At 34.9% G+C, this 23,018-nt stretch overlaps 5 protein-coding genes across 5 annotated transcripts; 3 read left to right on the plus strand and 2 right to left on the minus strand.

The window, feature by feature from the left end:
* The first annotated feature begins 59 nt into the window (after positions 1-59).
* Positions 60-3,184, plus strand: LOC114735635 (uncharacterized). Its single transcript, XM_028923333.1, has 8 exons — positions 60-299; positions 1,128-1,251; positions 1,405-1,489; positions 1,571-1,649; positions 1,879-1,992; positions 2,082-2,194; positions 2,429-2,539; positions 2,763-3,184. The coding sequence occupies exons 1-8, from the start codon at positions 209-211 to the stop codon at positions 2,886-2,888; spliced, it is 843 nt and encodes a 280-aa protein (XP_028779166.1). The 5' UTR covers positions 60-208; the 3' UTR covers positions 2,889-3,184.
* Positions 3,185-5,001: 1,817 nt separating this feature from the next.
* Positions 5,002-6,580, minus strand: LOC114735634 (phosphatidylcholine:diacylglycerol cholinephosphotransferase 1). Its single transcript, XM_028923332.1, has 3 exons — positions 5,955-6,580; positions 5,602-5,739; positions 5,002-5,440 (listed from the first exon to the last, which is right to left on the minus strand). The coding sequence occupies exons 1-3, from the start codon at positions 6,363-6,365 to the stop codon at positions 5,090-5,092; spliced, it is 900 nt and encodes a 299-aa protein (XP_028779165.1). The 5' UTR covers positions 6,366-6,580; the 3' UTR covers positions 5,002-5,089.
* A 4,631-nt stretch (positions 6,581-11,211) lies between these two features.
* Positions 11,212-12,624, minus strand: LOC114735616 (SNF1-related protein kinase regulatory subunit gamma-like PV42a). Its single transcript, XM_028923312.1, has 3 exons — positions 12,179-12,624; positions 11,641-12,001; positions 11,212-11,547 (listed from the first exon to the last, which is right to left on the minus strand). Exons 1-3 carry the CDS (start codon positions 12,622-12,624, stop codon positions 11,212-11,214), a joined length of 1,143 nt encoding a protein of 380 aa, XP_028779145.1.
* A 1,347-nt stretch (positions 12,625-13,971) lies between these two features.
* Positions 13,972-15,488, plus strand: LOC114735617 (protein TOO MANY MOUTHS-like). Its single transcript, XM_028923313.1, has one exon. It carries the CDS (start codon positions 13,972-13,974, stop codon positions 15,466-15,468), a length of 1,497 nt encoding a protein of 498 aa, XP_028779146.1. The 3' UTR covers positions 15,469-15,488.
* A 3,991-nt stretch (positions 15,489-19,479) lies between these two features.
* On the plus strand, positions 19,480-22,951 carry LOC114735633 (PTI1-like tyrosine-protein kinase At3g15890). The gene is made up of 4 exons (XM_028923331.1): positions 19,480-19,950; positions 20,378-20,525; positions 21,611-21,873; positions 21,951-22,951. The coding sequence occupies exons 1-4, from the start codon at positions 19,907-19,909 to the stop codon at positions 22,597-22,599; spliced, it is 1,104 nt and encodes a 367-aa protein (XP_028779164.1). The 5' UTR covers positions 19,480-19,906; the 3' UTR covers positions 22,600-22,951.
* The last annotated feature ends 67 nt before the right edge of the window (positions 22,952-23,018 follow it).

The raw sequence follows: 23,018 nt of genomic DNA on the forward strand, positions 1-23,018 counted from the left end.
ATAAACCCTTTCGTTTTATTTGTCTCTATTACAAGATTTTTCGGTGTTTTGCCACCAAAACTTCTGCCCTATCTGCAAATTCTTAACCCGCGTACATATACTGAAAAATATCACATCTTTCCTCTTTATCTATAAACATGTCCAGCTAGTGCATTGAACTTCAACTATTTTCATTTCTCTCCTCCTATAGCGAAAGAAAGTGTGAAACATGGCGGCAACAAATGGGTCAATCTTCGCATCTTCCACGCAACCATTCTTGGCCAAGCGGTCTGTCTCTTGTGGCGTTTCCCGCACGCTCGGTGAAGGCTCCATCTCTTCTCTGTTCTTCTTTTTGCTATGTGTTAAATCTTAGAATCGAGTCCATTTTGTTACGTACTTGGACGTCCTAGTAGGAAATAACTTCCCTTATGCTCAACGATTCTGATAACGTTGTGTGCAAACTTCGATTAAGGAAAAATCTTTTGTTACTCTGTTATGTTAATCTTAAGGAAAGTGATTGAATACTCGGTGCTAATGATCCATTTGGATCAATGATATGAGGAGAAATTTGCCTTTTTCTTTGTGAAAAAAAGGAGTTTCGGCTTATAGAGCTATCTGAATCAACAAAGGAGCTCGTATTTTTCACCAACCCTCAATAGAAGTTGTCAATGAAATAAATTGAAGGTGTTTTTTTTTTTTTTTTGCCCTGGTCATGCAATCATACAATTTTTTTTTTTTTTTAATTGTTGATGGATTGATGATGGCCCATAAATCTACATCAATTTTGACAATTTCATCTGCATGATGCCATTGCTGGGAATAAGTTCCTTACTTAGACGAGAACCTAAAGAGCTTCTTTCCTCTAATAGCCAGTTATCGTTACTACAACATAAACTTCACGTCATTCCTCAGCTCAATAGTACAATGTGCAGAAATATCAGAATGATTTCTGTAGATGCGAAGAAAACAATTTGTTTTATTTTTTAATTCAAATTTCCTTTAAGATATGATACCTATTACCTCACCCAGTATTGGGAAGATGTGGATTGTCAGTTTGAATGGCAAAAAGCATTAAACTCCGAATTTGCATAAAACTAGATCAGTCTTGTATTTTTCTTATTGTTACAGTTGTATCGTTTCTGATGCAGCCAAGAATTTTCTCAATGTGCCATTGACAAATTCTTCACCGGTGAACAAGAGAAATGTTAAAGTCAGCAGAAAAATCAGTGCCGCTGCTGTTTCTGTGGCAGCCCCAGCTGAGGAAATTCAGGAGTATGAAACTCCAACTAGATATCTTTTACTTACTGAAGTTTCTAGTTATTGTCTCAAGTTGCAGGGTTCTTTGTGCTCCAAGAGCATTTGATTTCTCAAGAATTCAGTTATCTTTATGTGCAATGTTACAAAATCTACTATGATGCTTTTTAGGTACAAACTTCCTTCATGGGCTATGTTTGAACTTGGGATAGCTCCTGTCTACTGGAAAACCATGAATGGTCTTCCTCCTGCTTCGGTAAGTATGATGGTACAATATAGAGTTCAGCCCATTGATAGTTTCTTGTCTTAAATTAAGTATCTTTTCACATCCTGACAGGGAGAAAAGCTAAAGCTTTTTTATAATCCAGCAGCAACTCAACTTGCCCCCAACGAAGAATTTGGAGTTGGTTTTAACGGTAATTTTGATGATCTCACTTAATTATCCCACAAATATTTTCACGAAACGTAGAAGAATTTAATCCTTTAAAGTTCAAACAGTTCCACAGATGATTCAGGAGACTTCACTATTTGACTTATCAAGTTATAGTGAGGCTGCCCTGTAGTTCATATTACTTCGGATTTGATGGTATTCATATTGCTAGGCATGTTTTTTGGGATTAAGTTGTGAAGTTACACGCTTTTCAGGAGGTTTTAACCAGCCAATTATGTGCGGTGGTGAGCCAAGAGAAATGCTGAGAAAAGATAGAGGCAAAGCTGATGCCCCAATATACACCATCCAGATATGCATTCCTAAGCATGGTACACTTGTTTCTCTGCTTGTTTTTCCCCTCTTGTAAAACCATTTATTGTCTTCTCATCATGTTCTAATTTTTCCTCTTCTATTTTAGCTCTGAATTTGATCTTCTCCTTTACAAATGGAGTTGACTGGGATGGCCCCTACAGGCTTCAGTTTCAAGTTCCTAAGCGGTGGCAAAACAAGCCAATTGACTTCTTTAATGAGGTAAAACATGACAGATTCTCTAACAGACTCATTTTACAAAACATAAGAATGTCAAGTCCAGTATGAATAGATTTAGGCAGACATGTCATGGCTGAGTCTTAAAAAGTGTGCTTGGCATGTTTCAAGTGTAAATGAGCTACTCGAGGAACTAAATATGTGAAAGTTCAAAAACGGGATATGTTTGGGCACATGGCGGAAATGATACTGAATTGGAAGTTGTAAATCTTGTGATAGGGATTGGCAGAGGAACTGAGTAAAGAAGGAGCATGTGAGAAAGCAATATTCCCAGACACAAATATAGTCGTTACTAGATGTGCAATGATTGGTAATCTTTCTAAAGAAGGGGTGAGTACTAAACAGCACATTCTTCAAATCTTCATTATGTGCTTCTTTTTTTATGAGAATGATTATTTTTGTTACTTCCAAAGTTCAAGTTAAATAGAGTTGAGAAAAGGGAATGGGGTCCACTTCAGTGAGCTCCACTAGATCCCATCCACCTCTCCTCAAACCATCTTCTTTATTCCTGATGTGGTTGTTTTAGAAACTGAAAAAATAAATAAATCTGCAGGGTGACAGGTGCAGTTTGGATTTGGTTCCTGGGTGTACTGATCCTAGCTCCCATTTGTACAACCCATTGGCCAATGTAGATGATGGTACATGTGCCTTGGACATGGATTCTGTGTCTGAGGAATAGGATTATTGTTATTATACTTCATATACAGATGTGTCTCTCAGTCAAAGTACGTATAATTGCTCCTCAACACTACAGGGGACACTGTAAATTCCACTCTTAATCCCACATAAAATTGCAGTTACAACCTTATTACATGTCTGCTTCGTTATGTCTCCGTTTTTCTCCTCCTTCAGAGGCATTGTTGCTGCATTGGAGCCAAATAATGTTTGCACTGTAACTTGTCAGATTAATGAAATGTCAAGCTGGGTCAGATTATATAGATGTGAAGTTTTATCAGCAATAATTTTCTCCAGATACCAAACTTAGATTTGAGACATTACTTGAGAGAATAACAAGTGCAAAAATCATTTGAACTGCTGTCATCATTGTTCTTTCAATCTATTTGTAAGGATAGTAATTTTATTGCCTTTTCATTAATTCAAAAGAAAATTAATGAAAAGGCAATACATTAGAGGGTTACACAGTTTGTTGGCCAAAAAAAAAATCCTGGAGCATCTTTTTTCCCAAAAAAGCATGGAAGTTTTGGGTTTTGTGCAGGGAATAAGTTATGGCAACTGTTTAAAGCAACCAAAAAAAAAAAATCACCAGTGGACTACTTATATTGGAAAAGTATGTTTGTTTTTTTAACCTCAGGAGTTTCTGTTAATTACTTATATTAAAGTTTGTGTTTGATGCTCCAAGTCTGTATTAAATTTCAGTTTAGTTTTTTAAATTTATAAATTATATTCTTAATCCTTAATCTTAATATCATTTGTCTTATTTAATGAAAAATAGTGAGGCAACCAATTTTAATATAAAATAATTTTCTGATATTATGACTCTTGTTTAATAGAACAAAAAATATTAGATGATGTGAATCATTTATCCATTAAGCCAAGGGATTTACTTGGGTGTTGAGAATAGCATGAAAGATGGTATTTATTATAGAGGAGTGCACTATATTCAACTCAGACATTTAATGTGTTCTATTTTTGGGATAGTATTTTTTTAATTATAGATTCACATGGCACGTGATATTTGAACATTTGTTATAATAAATATAAAAAATTTGGTCTCCATTCAACCGGGTTTCATAATTGCTACTATCATTATATTTGAAAAGAAGGCTGAATAACGCGTATGAGAAGCTCGTGGAAGTGGGGAAGCCAATTCACTTTTTTTTTTTTTTTATTGTTGACATTCAAATCTACCACTCCAAAGGCATTCATATCCATCCTGACAAAAAATAAATAAATAAGTCCCATATAGTTATATCCCGTATTTTAAGTCAACCTTTGCAATTACTAGTATTTCACCCTCACCACAAAACTCCCAAATTCATGTGAAAATAAAACAAATATAATAATGACAACCAAACATTGGTTTCCCTTTTAAAATTATCGTGAACTTGAAACTTTTAATTGAAAAACAAAATGATCATACAAAACGAATTACCTTAATTGCCAATACCTAATCAACTCTGCTTCCTCTCGGACAGTTGGACTAACAATAGACCTAATTATTGTTAATATACTCCTCTGGTCCTATTTATAAAGCATTTCCAATAAGTTTCATACAGACCAAGAAAAACCTTAAACTGCATTAACTCTTTATTAAAATATAGCAACTTTTCAACTTTACCCCTATTTAATATATACCTATTTCAAAAAAATAACTATCTACACTATAATAAATGAAGGGCAACATGGTAAAGTCATAGTAAAAATTTAATAAGGTGACTTATAAATAGGACAAAAAAAACCTTCTCTCTCTACCCTATAAATAGGACCAGAAGAGTATATATGTATATTAAAACTCTAATACATTATACAACTACCAACGGGTCAGATCTGATGGATTGGAATCCCTATGATAAAATTGCTCACATTTTTCCCTAAGTTGAAAGCATTTTTACCCGATCTCTATTTTCTTTATCTTTTTCGTCTAATATTTTTATTTTGGATACATTTTAACTCTAATCTTAAATAAGAACTCAATTTTCTTTATCTTCTCCATCCAATATCTTTTCTAACATTGTTCTCATTAATTTCATATTTCTCTCTTTCATTTTTTTCCCTTTCACAGTTAATATCCACAATAAAATAACGAAATTTTAGAGAAAGAAACACAATTATTAGACAAAAACAATAAATAATCAACTTAAACGATTTTCTTAATCCTCTCATATGAATCTATATGTTACGGAAAATGCCTCCTTTACTTTACTTAGTGGTACAAGACATGAGGAGAGGCTCTTTGGTGGAGCCGTTACTGGGAGAAGAGACAGCTAAAAGTGTTGTCTTCTTCTTGCTGTCTTCGTATCTGCCAGCCAAAGAATCAAACAGAATGCCAGCTCCCAAACCCACTGCTAAATCTATGGTGTAATGGCCTCTCGTCCCCAGCAACCTCACTGATTGAAGCACGTTCAACACATCGAACGTCCACGCAAGCTCCCACCTCTTCATCCTCCTCATGTCCAGCGACGCTATCACCGATCCAGCCACGTGCCCGGAGAAGAACAGAAAGAACGATACGTTCCCCACCGGAAAATCCACCCCCGATCCCACGAACCCCTGTTTCACACCATTCAAATCAAACCCATCTCCAATTAAGTCCCTGATACAGCCAAACATGTAATGTACACTTCCATTTCCCACACACATCCCCATGTTTTTCTGTATGTGGCAACAACAAATATTTCAATCTGGAGAATTATCAGTATTTGTTCGTTTACCTGGGGTAAGGGAAGCTGCGTGGAGGAGCCTAGAATGCCTCGGCATGTGAACATGAACAGAGCTGAGATTGTGGCTCTGGGTCGCCCTTCGATGAGCCACGTCCATAGGATGTAAGTGGTTTGCATTCCAACGAACACCTGTTCAGAAACCAAAGTCAATAAATATGGTCATAAATGAAGAGATCAGAGGGATCAGATTTTGATCCTACCCCACCTGCTTGGGTTTGGTCCAACAGATTTAGATTCTTTTCTGTACCAGCAAAAGAACAGAGAGGAAGAAGAGCGATTTGATTCTAGAATGTCGTTTATCGAATAGGTTCAGATCTGAAACTGGGATGGGGGGGACGACGTACCGTGTTGAGGGCGGCAAGGAGGGTATTGAGCTGAGGCGATGATTGAAGGAGACGGTGAAGGGACCGAGTGGCGACGAACCCCAAATCAAACGGCGGAGATGAGGACGGCACCATTCGGAGGGTATACTCGACGGCCATAAAAAAGAGAAGGCCGAGAGCGAACAAGCAGGGAATCCAATGGAATCTAGCCACGTGGACGGCGTCGGCGATCGTCCATTGCATGAACGACGCCTGACTGTACACACTCTTCTTCCCCATGTCTTTCACACGGCGATCTTCCTCAACGGCGGACACAGCAGCCTCCGGTGTTCTGCGTGCGTGCCTGCGCTTGACGGCGGTGACAAACGTCGTTGTTGTAGCAGTGGTTGCTGGCGTGATGGCGGAGAGTGGGTGGGCATCAACGCCGTCCATGGCGATTGAAGAAGAAGAAGAAGAAGACAGAGAGGAAAGCCATTGGGAAGAGAAGAGAGAGGCGGTATTAATGCAGGGGATGGGAAAGAAGAAGGCGGAGTTCACGAGGATTAATTTGGTGGGAAATTAGGGATGAGGAAGAGGATTAATGGGAAAATTCAGTATTGCTGAAAGAGTTTGAAGAGTTTATTCACAAAAAGAGAAATTGGAGAGACGTGAAAAGGTTCGGCGGATTTGATTCTTTGGGCCTGGAGGTGAAGCTATGCTGTCTATTGGTGTAGGCGCGGATGTAGTGGGGGTGGTGGGGCTTTTTCATTCATGACCACGCCTCCGAATTTTTTTCTTTCTTATTTTATTTTTATTTTTAAAATTTTAAATTTCTGTTCATGTTAACGCGGTTGGAGTTGGACGGTGATTTCTTTTTCCATTTGAAAATATTTTTTTTTGGTAATAATTTAAAATATAGTATTTCGTTTTAAGAGTTGTGCCGCATTCGGTATATATTTACCAAATTTACCCATCTTGGACTACAATTATTCTGGTCACAGCAAATAGAAATGGATATTTAATTTGGAAACAGGGAGCATCCGACATTCGAAGTATTTTCTCGTATATATCCAGTATTTTCCAATCATTTTATATCCATTTAGTATTTCACTATTGTCTAGGTGTGTTTAGGCACCTGAAGTTTTTTTTTACCTTGGTGATCGATGCAATCCACAAAATATTTTGATATACTGAATACATCATAAAATATTTATTATTTGTCACTTGCAGAAATAATTAGAATGTGGAGCATGTAAATTAAAGGATTAAGTGTACATCCCACAACTAGTTAAATTAGTTAAAAATAATAAATATGTTAAAAATATATATTTGTTTTCAATTATGCCCTTATAATAAATAAGAAAAAGATGAAATAAAATTTATTACAAAATACTATAAGAGAGAAATAATTTAAAATAAATATTAAAAAACACATGAAATGTTAAAGCAAAAAAAAATTAAAGTTTATAAAATACATCACGTCTATTCCTAAATTTAAAGGTTATAAATAAAACAGGTGAATGAGGAGCTTTTTAAGTGAGAAATTAAAAAGAGCTAGCGGTGATCTTTTAAATTTTGGTTGTTTTTCCAATGTTGCTTTTAATTAAATCCCATCATTTTTTTCAGCTTCAATTAAATATATTTTACTACTAAACAAGGGTGAGAAATGCAATTCTAATAATTAAAACGGACAATTTAGAAAACTATTTTAATTGCTCCTGGAACTTGGTTTTGTGTGAGTGTGTCTGGGATTGGGAACAGTAAGCTCAAAATGAGGAAGGTAAGGAGTATACATTTTAGCTAAAAAAAAATCTGTTAAAAACAAAGGTAGAACAAGAGAGTATTATTTTGTAAATGTTTTTATATATATTAAAAATATTAATATTTATTAATCTAGATTTAATTCGGATCAAAGTTTTTGTTTATACATGGTTGCATACGTGTCATGATTCCAAGATTCCAAGGACACATGTTGAATTGGATTGTGTGATCCACGTGTGAGGAACAAAGTCGTAGGCACTTAATGTGATGGTACTGTGTGTGGGTTATTCATGGCGCCGTCCAAAGTGATGGGAAAATGCTAGGGGTCTCAACCTGTTTGTAAATAACCTTCAACACATTTCTTATGCAATCTCCTGTTAATTTGACACTCCCTCCTCCTGTCTAGTTGTATAAACAATAACCATCGTCTTTTTTGGTATTTTATAAATTTTTTATTTTATCTCTATTAATATCATCTCTCTTCATCACACATTCTCTTTCTTTCATAATTCTTTTTATTATAATAATTTTCTTATTTTCTTTCTTATATCCTCTTCCCCCATAAATAAGGGTATTTTGGAGAAAAAAATTTAATTTTTATATATGTTGTCTTTAACTAATTTTTTGATCTACGTAATTGAGTTTTATATTGCTATAATAAGAGACGGAGTCGGAGGGAGTACTAAATATATGAGAATCTAATTTATTTTATTCTTTTAAAATAATAGTAATTGTACATATCAAATGTTTTATCAAATAACAGTTATAGTTAATACACATGATGAGTAAGGATATTCCTAAAAAGATAACACCTATTTATTACAAATAACTAACTTAAAAATTTTTTTTATTCTCTCAAATTAGTCATTAAGCTTATATTAAGAATAGGAAATAGTATATAAAAAAAACTTAAATTTCATTAGTTCTTTCTTAAAATTTAACAAGTTTTTAATTCTATCCAATATTTAATATATATTATATATCATTAAAAATAAAGTCCACATAATAATAAATAAAAAGTAAAATTATACATTTCAGAAAAATTTCTTTCCTTTTTACTCTAGAACCAGAAAATTAGTACTTTTCTCGATTTTTTGACTAAGATCAAGGGGATATTTGGGAAATTATAAAGTACTTTTGAAAATTATTTTTTCATATATCGAGATAAACTTTCACATATTTTGTTCCTTATATCATAAAATTATTTTTTAAATTATTATTTTGTTTTTATCTAAGTACCCCTAAGTATAGTGCAAAACCAGAGGAGTAAGTCGCAGACACAACATGGCCACCCCCGTTCTTAAAAAAAAAAAAAAAACCTCTCCTTGTTCTTTAAGGAATGCACTATTAGATTATTTTTAAAATTTTTGAAACACAAAACATGACATCATTTAGAGGTGGGAATCAGGACCGGCCCAACCCTCCAGGACTGGCCCTTCAAAGCTGGCGGGCTTAAAAGGGCCGTCTTTCAGGACCAAAATTTCAAAAATACCCTAATTTGCTAGGCCCGGCTCTTAAGTTAACGGGTTCAGGGTCGGCCCGCGAGCTTTTGGCCTGTTTAAAAAAATATTATTTTTTATATTTCTCATATTTTTTATAAAAAAATGAAAATAAACCAATAAAATTGTTAATAAAAGACATAAATATGAATAAAATTAAGTTATAAATATAAAATATCATCATATATAAATATCCATCAACATCGAAGAACATCTAAAACATTAATTAACAAGATAATAACATCTAAAAGTTTTATCTATAGTGCAATTGTGCAATAAATAAACACTATCATTAATCTTTTAAAACTTCATCATCACTATAATCAACTACTCTTCTTCATAAGTATGATTTTCTTTCGTAACAAAAATATGGAGTTTTTCTTCTTTATAGGAATTTTACTTTTAAATTTAATCTAGCTATTATTTTACTTTAATGTAAGAAACATTGTTGTTAAAACTCATGAATTTCTAATTCAAATTATAGAATCACAAGTTATATAAGTATACTCTATTATTAAATATATATAGTTTAAAAATATTAACGCATATAATATAAATCAAATCATTATTAAAGTCTAAATTAAACCATTTTTTAAAAATTTAATTGGATAAATTATTGTCTAAAACTAAATAAATCAAATCATTTTATAAAATTTAATTTTAAAATGATAATAATAACTAAATATTTGAAATATTATTAATATATAAAAATTAATAATATTAGAATTATATTAAAAAATTTAAGAAAAATTATAAAAGAGCTTAAACAGGTCAGCCCTTTTAAGCTCTCGGCCCTCTAGGGCCAGCCCTCCAGGGCCTATTTCTAATTTGAGGGGAAAAATTTTAAGCCCGTTCTCATAATTTCAGACATAAACTGGCCAGACGGGTTCAACCCGTTTTCCCGACTCTAGTATCATTTAAGTATTTAAAGGGGAACATCATAAACAGAGCCAAAATTCTGGTTTGATTCGCTGAGATTGGTTTCATATTTGTTGAGAATTATACAGAGAGGCATCCAGCCATCCACGCAGTGGCATCATTTTATAAAGGTTTCCCTTTTGATCAATAATATGGATTATTCTAAAAAATATAAATTTGTAATAAATAATTTTAAAATTTAATTTCAATTACACATTTTGTACTTCATAACAATATTTGTATCTTTGAAAAATTTTAAATTTAAAAATTTATCACTTCCTATACTAGATGTTTACATATGTTTGACACTTGGGTATAATAAGTCATAAGTGGATGAACATACAACTAACGTGATCCGGTTTGTTAGGTGAATGAGAATTTGCGAAGTCTCTTTAATTAAAGTTAACGCAGAATATAAACAATTTCTTTACTAATAATAGAACTAATCTAATATTTAAACACCTCTAATAAAAAGGAATAATATAATTTATTCGAATATATTTATATTATAATTAATTTATCATTCTGATTTTCTTAAGTAAATAGAAGGAACAAATCAAATAAAAAATATGTAATTTTTTCAAATAAAAAAGCATTGATGTCACCGGAAGACAAGGTGCAAACAAATAAGTAGAAGTGAAGGGCTGTTAATTTGTATCATCTATGCCACAAATAATTATTAGTAACAAGTAAGTCATTTATTTTTATATTTGTAATTTACCTCACCTATTGGATCTAATTAATTAAATACCTAATAATTTCATTGCATCTCTGTCCATTAATTTAGTTAAAACTCATTATCATCCAACTTTTGTATGTCACACCTGCGGAAAAAAACAATTAAAAGGAAAAAAAATTCTTAGAATAAACAAGAGATTGCATCCAGTTATTTATGAAGTGTCCGGTGCAACAAGAGTCCAACCCACCCCATGTGCTGCGGATATTCCACTGGTCTTATAAAATCCAACTCCAAATCTGCATCACGCACTCAGATTCCCCTCTTGAAGATTCTATTTCTAAGGATAAGAACCAAGAAGCTAGCTACATGAACTCCCTAATGTGCACAGAAAACAGATATTTACATTGTTAGGTATAAAAGCCTTTTTGAAGACAGAATTTAATTACCACTTTGTGCTTAGCAGACAAGTCCTGATAACCCTAATTATGTCTGAGAGGGACACAACTCCAACGAGCAAACCTTCTTGGTCCACCACCCAGATCCTATGAACATGTCTCATCACTGCCTTGTCAATTACTTCAGACAAAGCAGTTTCAGCAGTGCACGTCACTAGTTCTCTTCTTGATGTACTACTAGTCTCCTGTTGAGGAGTTTCTGATGATGCCATCTGTTCTGTGAATCTTAAAGCACTTTTGCCTAACCAGAATCTCAGTGTCTCTATGTCACATTTCCTCAAGTCAGTTGCAGAAAATGTCCCTATCAGCTTCCTGCTTCTTCCCTGCCATTTACAGGACATATTTCATCACACTTTCTCAGTAAAACACAAAGAAACTAGAAAGTGTATGTGTTTTTGTTTTGATCTGAGACTTACATTAAGAAGCTGTTTGTGATCATCTGGGCCGACTTCCGAGGCATTAACGATTGGAACCGCGTTGAGCATGGAAGCTTTTAAGCATCTGATGGCGTCAATAAGTCTTGTGCGTTCAGTAATGGCGTACACTTTATCTGTCACTGCGCAAAGATCTTCAACAGAGCGTCCCACAATGTGGTTCAACTCGGAAGCATGCTGTTTCAAGAACTTGATCACGTCCATTTGGGTCAGCATTTGATAGCCTGAAGAAGATTCTATCAGTTCAATCCCACCACTTTCTGATATCTGCTGCATCTGGCTGTCCACTGGTATCATAGCTCGATGCACGCCTTTGCTAAATACTTCCATACAATCCGTTAAACTACATATCCAAGCACAAGTTAATATATAAACGTTTAATTATGCATGTTGATGAGTAACTAAGTGGGATGAGAAGTCCTTAATATTTAAATATGGGACTTAGTATCTCATACAACTGAGTCCCCATCCCACATATGAAACATATAGCCCAAAAACTCTTGTGTGCGTATATATTCACCTGGTATTAGGACTGAGCGTCCATAAGTTGAGACCTTCGACGCAGTGGCCTATAATGGAGGACACTGGAGCAGACATTTTTTCATGAAGATCTTCAACTCCATCATCGTTCTGGCTCAAGCGATCATCACCAGCTATGTGAGCGGCGATATCAAACATGGTCACGATCCCTATGTAATGCTTTCGCGGGGTTCCCGTTTGCTTATCTGTTTCCACGATCATTGAGCCGCCGGCCCCGATCCATTGCCCTGGTGGCGCGACCGCCGGCACCGCCACCACGTTGTTGGCAACCAGCGTGCCCATCACCTGAGACAGCGACGCCGTGTACGGCACCTCTACTAGCCTCTTCGCATTATTTGCCATCAAATCTTTCACCTTCTTGTCTGTAATAATCCTCGTGCTTTCAGTCCACTGCATGTTGGCATTCGCCTCCTTTATTTCTTGCATGCTTTGCGTCTTAAAAGACAATAAGTTTATGTTTCTGGGTTTCAAAAGCAAAGCAGTGCTTCTCAATGAAACGATGCTGGTTACTGTAGTGGAACTATATAGAGGCATAGATGTCAAGGTTATGCAAATTGCTGAGTTTATCACTTTATCTCCAGTCTCTTATTGGTTTTCATTTTTTGTTTGGTCTACTATATGATTCTACGTGTTGCTCTGCAGAGATTCGAACCATTATGTGGCGTGTTATGTTCTTCCCAAGTGTCCATGTGCTGTGATAACTCATGGCAGGCCCATGCACAGGACACCTTTAAAACTCGAGAAAATTGTTGAAAATTTCTCACCGGAAGTTTTATTGAATACCTGAAATTTGCTGAAAATTCCCCGTCAAAAAATCTGAGCAAGTGTAATTGTTTTGAGTAATAGGATGTAACATATCTTTTATTATGAAAGTTTTATTGTTTTGAAGACTTTGGATTGTACAAGACTGTTATATCTTAATTTTTTTATAACTTAAAATATTCTCAAATCACTTTTATCTTGAGATTAATGTTTTTAGGGCTAAGAGCTTTAAGGTTAAAACCCTCCCACAAGTATGCTTTTTAGAGTTCAAACTTGTATTCTCCTCCTTACGGGAATGAGACCACTTATTATTTCAACCAACAACTTAGTGGTTCTGTTGTATCTTTATTTATTATATATTAATAATAATTATAATTAATAATAATATTTTTCTGTTAATCTCTTAATTTTTTAATATATTTATATAAATATATTAAAAAAAAGGGTCAAACCTTATGAATAGGAAAAAGAAGTTGTTCATATACTATTTTAAATTAAAGGCCAAATGGAAGACATAGATTTGCTCGTGGCTAAATATATGTTAGAATTCAGTTAAACAAAAGTTTGCACAGGTCGAAAATGAGTTGCTCCTTGTTATGGACCTACAAATTTCATGTAGCTCTAGGCTATAAACATGTCAATATGGGATTTTCCAGCAATTTTTCTTTTCTTTTAAAAAGGCACAATGGATCGAGAATGGGCCATGCTGAGTGAAAAGGCCCATGAGAGCCCAAAGTAATGAGTCATTTAGCAACAGAGGTGGTCCAAATAGGAGGAGCCTTATTGGGGTCCTTGTTAAGCGTTACGGTGTAAATCCCGTGATACACATAAATGCTCATTCTCTTCTCTCCTATTTATAACCATTCTCCTCATTCTCGTGACCACATAAATTAGCCTTCTTTAATCTCTGCACCAAGCCACCAACCTCATTTCTTACCACTTCTCTCTGTCTCCCCCCCCCCCTCTATTTAAGAACCCAAACCCCGTCGTCGTCTTTCACTAAATTCCAAAATGATGCTTCTCTATCTTTTCCTCCCACTGCAACTCCTAGCTCTCATGTTTTTTCCCCACCTTGCTCTGTCCTTCACGGCCATCATGTCAGATTCCGGCGTGCCTTCATCTCTTGTAGATGGCCCTCAGACTGGGTTCTCCATGAGGCAGGACGGCGCTCGAACCGACTCTCACGAGCAAGAAGCAGTCTACGACATCATGCGAGCCACCGGCAACGACTGGGCCACCGACATCCCCGACGTCTGTCGCGGCCGGTGGCACGGCATTGAGTGCATGCCCGACAACGACAATGTCTATCATGTTGTGTCGCTCTCCTTCGGAGCTCTCTCTGACGACACTGCTTTCCCCACATGCGACCCGACCCGGTCTTACATTTCGCGGTCCGTCACCAAACTGCCCCATCTCAAGACCCTTTTCTTCTACCGTTGTTTCAGTTACAATCCTCAGCCAATCCCTACGTTTCTCGGCAAGCTGGGCCCCACGCTACAAACATTAGTCCTCAGAGAAAACGCCCACGTGGGGCCCATCCCAAACGAACTAGGCAGCCTCACCCGTTTGAGAGTCCTGGATCTTCACAACAACAACCTCAACGGGTCAATACCGTTGTCACTGAACCGGATCACGGGTTTAAGGTCGCTAGACTTAAGCGGCAACAAATTATCCGGGCCCATTCCCAATTTAACGTTCCCAGCACTAAACATACTAGACCTGGGCCAGAATCTTCTGACTGGCCCAATACCATCCACCTTAGGAACCTGCCTTTCTCTAATCAAATTGGATCTCAGCCACAATCATCTCACCGGACCGGTGCCGGAGAAAATCTCCGGGCTAAAAGAGCTCATGTTAATGGACCTGAGCTACAACAAACTCTGCAGCCCATTCCCAAAATCCCTCAAAAGCCTGAGTTCTCTGCAGGCCCTGATTCTCAAAGGGAACCCAATGGGCCCAGGCCCAACAATAATACCCACCGACGGGTTCACAGGTTTGACGAATCTAATGACCCTGATACTATCCAACATGAACTTACACGGCCCAATACCAGAATCCCTGGGCAAATTACCAAACCTTCGTGTGGTTCATCTTGACGGGAATTTCCTAAACGGGTCGGTCCCAAAAAGCTTCAAGGACCTGAAGAACCTGAGTGAACTGAGACTGAATGATAATAAACTAAGTGGGTCAGTCCCATTTAGCAGAGAAATGGTGTGGAGGATGAAGAAGAAGCTGAGACTGTATAATAATTCTGGGCTGTGTTATGCAGAGAAAAGTGGGTTCAGTACATTTAATAACTACGACATTGAATTGTGTGATGGGAGCTCAAATGGTGGTTCATCAGAAGGATCACTGGGAACAGTGCAGCATTATTATCTTCCTGTGACTCATAAGTCTGAGCCAAACACCACAAATGTTGTTTCATCGGATGCTGTTCTTGTTGTTGCAGTTACAACAAGGTTGTTGGGGCTGACTTCACTGCTTCTCTTTGGTTTGATTTTATTGTAAGCAATGAAAAGATTTAAGATTGTTTGTGGTATGTATGTATGTACACGAGAACTAGTAGAATATTATTATAGGTTTTGTTTCTGATTGTGTCATAAATAAAGTTGAGTTTTCTGTAAACTTCTGACTTTCTGTGTTGTGTGCTAGAAATCTAGAGGTTCAAGTTGAGAAAGGTTGGTTAAAAGTAATTGTAGAGTGATTGAGATTTGACGGTGAAGGGTTAGAATACACTGGTTGTTAATATAAGAACAAGATAATTAATTTAATAAAATTAAAAAAATTAGTTAAGTTGGTTATTTATAATAAATAAGTATTGTTTTCTTTAAAATATTCTTGTTAGTCATATGCATTAGAATTATCTTTTAATAAAAATTCCTTAACATGTGTACTCACTATAAGGGATTACAAAAAGAAGAATAAATGAATATTAAAAATAAAATAAGTTTGAGTCTTATATTTAAAATTAAATTAAATTTCCAATCAGATTTTATATTAAAAACGGGCGGCGGTATATCTTTGGTGTGCACCAATAAGCATCCGAAATGGGACCACCTCGCAGTATATGCCCTCTCAGTCAACAAATATTCAGCTACTTAGGTTGGCTCTTACTGAGATACACTAAATGTACGTTAAACTGTTTGGTAGAAAATAACCCATCATGCTTTTGAAATGTCTGTTATTTTGGGGTATTTTACAGAGATTTGGGTTGGGTTGGGTTGGGTTGGGTTGGGGGGGGGGGGGGGGAAGAAAGATCACGGAGCCTAAATTATAATAATATATTACTTTCGGTTCTTAATACAAGACCTTATTTGATTTTTATTTTGATTCTAAATATAAGACTCTGATCTATTTTGTTTCTCATATTTATGTATTTTTTTCTAAGGTAGTCCTTCTAACAATGTTAATTCTAACCAATGCACTTTATTAATAAGGATATTTTAGGAAATACAATACCTATTTATTATAAACAACTAATTTAACTTTTTTCCTTAATCTTCTCAGATTAGTCAACTAACTCTTATAATTAGGACCGGTGGTAGTACTGCTTTCCTGAGATATATACTCTTTCACTGGTTTAATGAGGTACTGTCTTCAGTATTCTCTCTCTATTTTTTTAAAAATTAAATGCAGAAGGTAGATGAACTGCAAAATAAGGGGAAAAGATTAGTAATAGTTTGATATTTCATTGGAATTATAAAATGATGATGATTTTAATAAAATTACAAAAGCTTGAAAACGACGGACATTTTAAAAGAAAGAAAATAACACATATAAACTATTCATTATTATTAATAACAACATGAAAATTCAATAGCATGAGAGATGAGTCTCAAATACTTTCACAATTCTAAATATAAGAATGATATAACTTGTTGATAAAGATTAAAAAAATTAATTAAGTTAATTATTTATAAAAAATATGTGTTGATTTTTTTAAATTACTCTCTTTATTCTTTTAATAACTTTCATGGAAAACTACTCCCTTAATGAACTTAATATATGCAATTAATAGAGATAGTTGAGGAGAAACATTATACATTTAAGAGACAAAAAAATTAAGATCTTATATTTAAGATCAAAACAGATTCACCAGCTCTTATATTTGGGAATGCGAAAAATTAACATAGTATTTAGTTTAGGTAAAACAAACTCACTAGCTCATAGTCTCTCTAAATTGTGTTTGATTCAGGTAAAACAAACTCACTAGTCCATAATCTCACTAAATCCTCCCAATTAAGAGAAAATGAGGGGGGGAAAACTTAAATTGAGGTACTTATATTCATTATATCAAGCCACTTAGTCAAACGTCTGTTTTAATTTTTTTTTTATGTGGGTTTATAATTAAATACAAATATTTTAAAAATAGAACATATAACCAAATGTGATTGAAAAACTTGACATAATAAATATAAAATTTTTTGTATAAATATTGTTCAAAAAATGATTAAAATATTGGTGATATTATGATTGAGTGAAGTAATCCCTATAAGTATTTATGAATATATTATGATGAGGTGGAAGCTAGCCAATGGTCATAGAATAAAAGAACAGCTCATTTCATTTGTATGGAATTTGTCTTTTAAGGCTTAAGGGACAAGCACTTGCAGTCTATTCTGACATCAATGATTGACAACTTGATTCTGCTAACAACACCTAATTAATTAATCATTGAATTTAATTAACATCATATAGTCATTATAATTATGTTATTGTAATATATACATCCTATAATGCTCTGGTAGAACATTTTTTGCCCATCAATTCCTTAATAATTCAATTAATGTTTTCACCAAACCAATCATCAGTCATCAGTCAATAGACTAATATTTTGCCCGTATTATAATAAGTGCCAAAACTTTCCGTCTACTTCACAGCCAATAACACCACTTACCGCCCTCTTCGCCCAAAATAATTCAGGGAAAGATATTAACTTATTATACATGCGTGTGTGTATTAAGATTAAAAGAAAAAAATTACAATCAAGTCCAAAATAAAAATTATTTTATGAATCTCATTTACAAGTCAATATTTAACCATCCTTAATGTAAGAGCTAGCTGACTAATTTAAATAGATTAAAAAAATTTGTTAAGTAAGTTAGTTATTTATAATAAATAGGTGTTTTCTTTCCTAGAATATCATTGCTGATAATATGCATTAGCTAGAACTTTTTATTGACCTGACTATTAGCTAAAACTAATATTTGATAAAATCTTTAATATATGCAACTACTATAAGGAATATTTTGAAAATAAATAAATAAATACGAGAGATAAAGTAAATTGAAATCTTATATTTAGAACCAAATTAAAAGTTAGACTAGTTCTTACATTAACGATAGGAGGTGGTAGCAAATTTCATAATTTATAAATGGTTGGGATATGTGGGTAATTTTTTTTTTTTGGTTACCATGAGACCTATATGACGTGTAATTCTCCCCCTTTTGAATGGAAATTTAAAATCATTCTAACATTCTGTGCAAATAAACATAATTCACTTTCATTAAGGGGGCAAAAATAGATGTTAAAATAAGAATAGCACTTGTATAATATTTAGATGGAATCAAAACTATGGTTTTAAAAGTGTTTTTATGATATACGAAATAAATATGTAGAAGAATTTGTCTCGTTACGTAAAAAAGTTCTTTTGAGTGCTTCCAAATACTTTTTTAAATCTTCTACTCCTATATGCATATAATATATCGTGATGAAAATTATTGTTTTTCACCCAAGTTGCCAAAGAAGAAAAATCCAAGTGGATAAAAGGCAGTGAAGAAACAAACAACAAAGGAAGCTAAAGCACATGCCATGAATGTCCTGTTTTAGCAGTCTCAAGGAGACATACCCGTACTAAAGAATCAGCCTATCACAAAACCTACCCACTTAGCTCATTTAAGAATTATGCAAGTTCTGAATATTTGTGTCCCTGCCTAGTTTTTGCTTCTCTGTTCTAGAGAGGAATAAAATAAACCAATATTCCCAATATCTTGCCCACCTTTCTTCTTCTTACCAAACAAGGAATAATCGTTTTTTTTAATGTGGAATTATAAAAAAAACATTATTATGGATTAAATTTTTGACAATATATTTATGAGACCGAGTCATCTATCTCTCTTTTTTTCCACAGTAATTCCCTCAAAAATGGTTTTTTTAAATATATTTACACTGACTTAGATTTGATTCACATTTGTTTGCTGATTGTTAGTTTTCTCATTTTAATTTGTACTTGAGGGTCTTTGGTGGCCTGTATTATTAATTCAGAAAAAATGCATTTGTTGACAGTATTTTGGATGTTAAAATCTTATCTCTCACTATTTATAATAGCTAATTGACTAAAATAATTAAAAAATTTAAATTAATTAATTTTTATAATAAATAAGTGTTATTTTCCGTCTCCTTCAAAAAAAAAAATTGCTTTTTTTATTTTGCAGATCATCACCTCATTCTTATTTTTTAAAATGGAAAATGGACCCCATGTAAGTGCTCCTGAAAAGCGTGAACAGCTGGACTTAAGGCTTGGCAAGGAAGAAGAGGAAGGATGACTTAGCTTACACATCTCTTCATCGGCGGAAAAAAGAAGAAGCAATTTTTCATCTTTGGCTCTCTTTTGGGTTTTCCTTTTAGCTGAGCGCCAACGTTCGCGTGACGATACATCATCAGCTTTTGCCCACTGAAGCATGTTTTCGGCTTCTCTCTCGGTGTTACGCTTGGCATCTTTTTTCTCCCATCTTTTTTCCTTCACACCCTCTTTGTAATTCTTCTTCGCTCTGGAAAGAAACAACTTCCGCAGTGGTGGAACGATAGGAGAATCTGATTTGGTTTCCTTGGTCAATCTCAAGTTCGGATTTTTATTTACTTCCTGGGTTTGACTGAGAGGTTGGAGGGTTCAGAGAAGTCATCTACAACGAAATACGAGAAGGTGGGATTGATTGGTCAGAAGGGTATGGCTTTTTGCCCAATCTTTTGTTGTGGAAAGGGTTCGGATCGGTACGTCAATGATGCAATATTCTCTAGTTACTTACTGCTCTTTGGATTTTTTCCCCCTTGATTCTTACTGTTTTGGACCAAATATATATGATATGACCTCAATGTCATGGCATTTTCCACTTCACTTGTGTTTGGGTGGAAAATGAAACTAAGAAAGGGTTTTAGAGTCTGGGTTTCGCGTGTTCTAGGGATGATCAAATGACTCAAAGCATGAAACTAAAAGCAACCTACTGGGCTAGTTTGGTAGGTGAAGAGAACATTTAGACTCTGCTCCTAACTAAATTGACAGAATAGGAATTTCCGGGTGTGTTTGTATGGTTGTTTTATGACCTGGATATATTTCAAACTATTTTTTTGATAGGATTTAAACTTGTTTGTATCTGCATCTTCTAATGGAAGTTGATGCTAAGAGTTTCTAAACATGCAGCAAAGCACGAGGGAAGGCACAACCAACATGGCGAGTCTTTTCCTTAAAGGAGCTACACTCAGCTACAAATAATTTCAATTATGATAATAAACTTGGAGAAGGGGGATTTGGCAGTGTTTACTGGGGCCAGCTTTGGGATGGATCACAAGTAAGGGAATACTCTTGTTTTTATTCTTGATCGTTTGTTGCCAATGATCATTTATTATTTCAACTCAAGGCAAGACTTTGAAGGTTCAAAATGATTATTTGCATTTAGTTTTACTCTCTCTCTGCCCATGGCAAGACTTTGAAGGTTCAAAATGATTCAAAACCCTTTCCATCTGATCATGATTATATAATATTAATGAAGCAACATCTTCTTCTTCTTCTTCTCTTGGCCTCTTTGATATTGGGAAGGGCTTTATTTTACTAGCTTCATCTGAAGAATCAAGCATGACAAAAATCATTTGTGAAGGACATTGGTAAAATGTTGTATGGGACTCCTTTCTTCTTGCTAAAGATGATGGTTCAATTGGTATCTGATGATTGTTTGAGTCTGCTTTGATAGCTTTGAGTTATACAAAAATTTTCCTTAAATTTCACGAGAGTGTAATGGTTTTTAAGAAAATCGGTAATTGTGGATGCACTGTGTGGATGCAGAAAAATTGATGGTTCATGAGTTTTAATAGTCACAGAAGCAACGACATTCAAAGAAAGTAGCGCTGTGATCCCTATGACATTCCAAGTATTTGACTCTTATAATTAGTACTCTTAGAAACAATAAGCGTTTAAAATTTAATATTTGAAGCTAAGTTACTTTTTAAACATGTTCTGACATATGCTAGCTAAACACGTGTTTATTTATATTTTCATACGTATGCATAGTAGTACTTGTGTATTTGTTGAATTTTAAGGGTAATGCCTCATTTTTTATGTCTAACATGTTTTAAGCGGCTGTCAACATATATCAGCGGATGCTTATCACTCTCTTAACTGAATTAGGGCCATTTTTGGGATTGCCCTCACAAGGGGCTGTGTTTCATGGACTCGCAGAAAATGTTTTTGATAAAATGTTTTAAGGTGCTGTCAACTGATTTTAATGAATGATTGGGGAAATGAAGCAGTTCGAATTCAAATAAGCTTAATAGTACTTGATGTAAACATTTTTCTTTCCAGAAATCTCTTTGGGCTGGCTGCTAGTAATTATTTTTATCCCCATAAAGCAGGAAGTATTAAAAATGTATACTCATGCAGATTGCAGTGAAAAGATTGAAAGTTTGGAGCAACAAAGCAGATATGGAATTTGCTGTTGAAGTTGAGATATTGGCAAGAGTTCGACACAAGAATCTTCTTAGTCTGCGGGGCTATTGTGCTGAAGGACAGGAACGATTAATTGTATATGACTATATGCCAAATTTGAGCTTACTCTCTCATCTTCATGGACAACACTCAGCAGAATGCCTTCTGAGTTGGAGCAGACGGATGAGTATTGCAATTGGATCAGCAGAGGGAATTGCGTAAGTACTGATCTCTCTATTTCTTTTATAAGTACTGTGACTTCTGTATATTAATCATATAATGTATTTCCTTCCAGATATCTCCACCACCAAGCAACTCCACACATCATCCACAGAGATATTAAAGCAAGCAATGTGCTCTTGGATGCAGATTTCCAGGCTCAGGTTGCAGATTTTGGTTTTGCTAAATTGATCCCTGAGGGGGCAACACATGTGACTACAAGAGTTAAGGGTACCCTTGGTTATCTTGCACCTGAGTATGCTATGTTAGGTAAAGCATCCGAGAGTTGTGATGTCTACAGTTTTGGAATTCTCTTGCTGGAACTTGCAACTGGCAGGAAACCAATTGAAAAACTGAGTGCGACAGTGAAGCGCTCGATAACCGAATGGGCATTACCGTTGGTTTTGGAGAAGAAATTTAGTGAAATTGTGGATTCAAGACTAAATGGTGACTATCTGGAGGAAGAGCTTAAAAGGGTTGTTTATGCTGCACTTGTTTGTGCTCAGAATCAGCCTGAGAAGAGACCCAACATGCTGGAGGTGGTAGAGCTATTGAAGGGAGAATCTAAAGTTAAGTTTTCTCAGCTAGAGGATCATGAACTTTTCAGAAGCCCTCAACCTGCTGATTCCAACGACGATAGGATACAAGCTGCTGAAGATAGTTCTGACTTCATATCAGCAGAAAATGAATCAAAACCTGAGTTGAAGGAGAACCCTGAGCCATAAATTATGCAGTATTCTGAAAGTGGTATAAGTGCAGGTTGTGAAGCTTCCACTAATTGCTGTTTATTATAGTTGCAAGGCTAGTACCATTTATATTGGGTGCCATGGACATTTCTTCTTTAGAGCAACTGATGTTTGTGCAGTTTTTTTCCTTCCTTTTTTGGTTATCAGTTTTCGGGTTTTACTTGCCGTGCTATTTCATTTAATTTGGACATAGTCATCTGAGAAATTGTTACATGCACTTCAAAAGGTCAATAGTTTGTAAATCTGCATTGCATCTTGTTTATGTACATCATGCTGTGCCTTTCAAGGCTTCATGTACGAGATGGAAACTTTGTATAGCAAGTTGTTTGTTGAACCGTCCTAATATCCTTAGCGCATTTTCATTTCCATTTAAATTTCAGATGGGGAAAAAACAAAAG

This window comes from Neltuma alba, unplaced genomic scaffold, assembly GCF_004799145.2.
Source record: "Neltuma alba isolate B1F8T4 unplaced genomic scaffold, ASM479914v2 tig00013242_pilon, whole genome shotgun sequence".
NCBI classification, from domain to species: Eukaryota; Viridiplantae; Streptophyta; class Magnoliopsida; order Fabales; family Fabaceae; genus Neltuma; species Neltuma alba.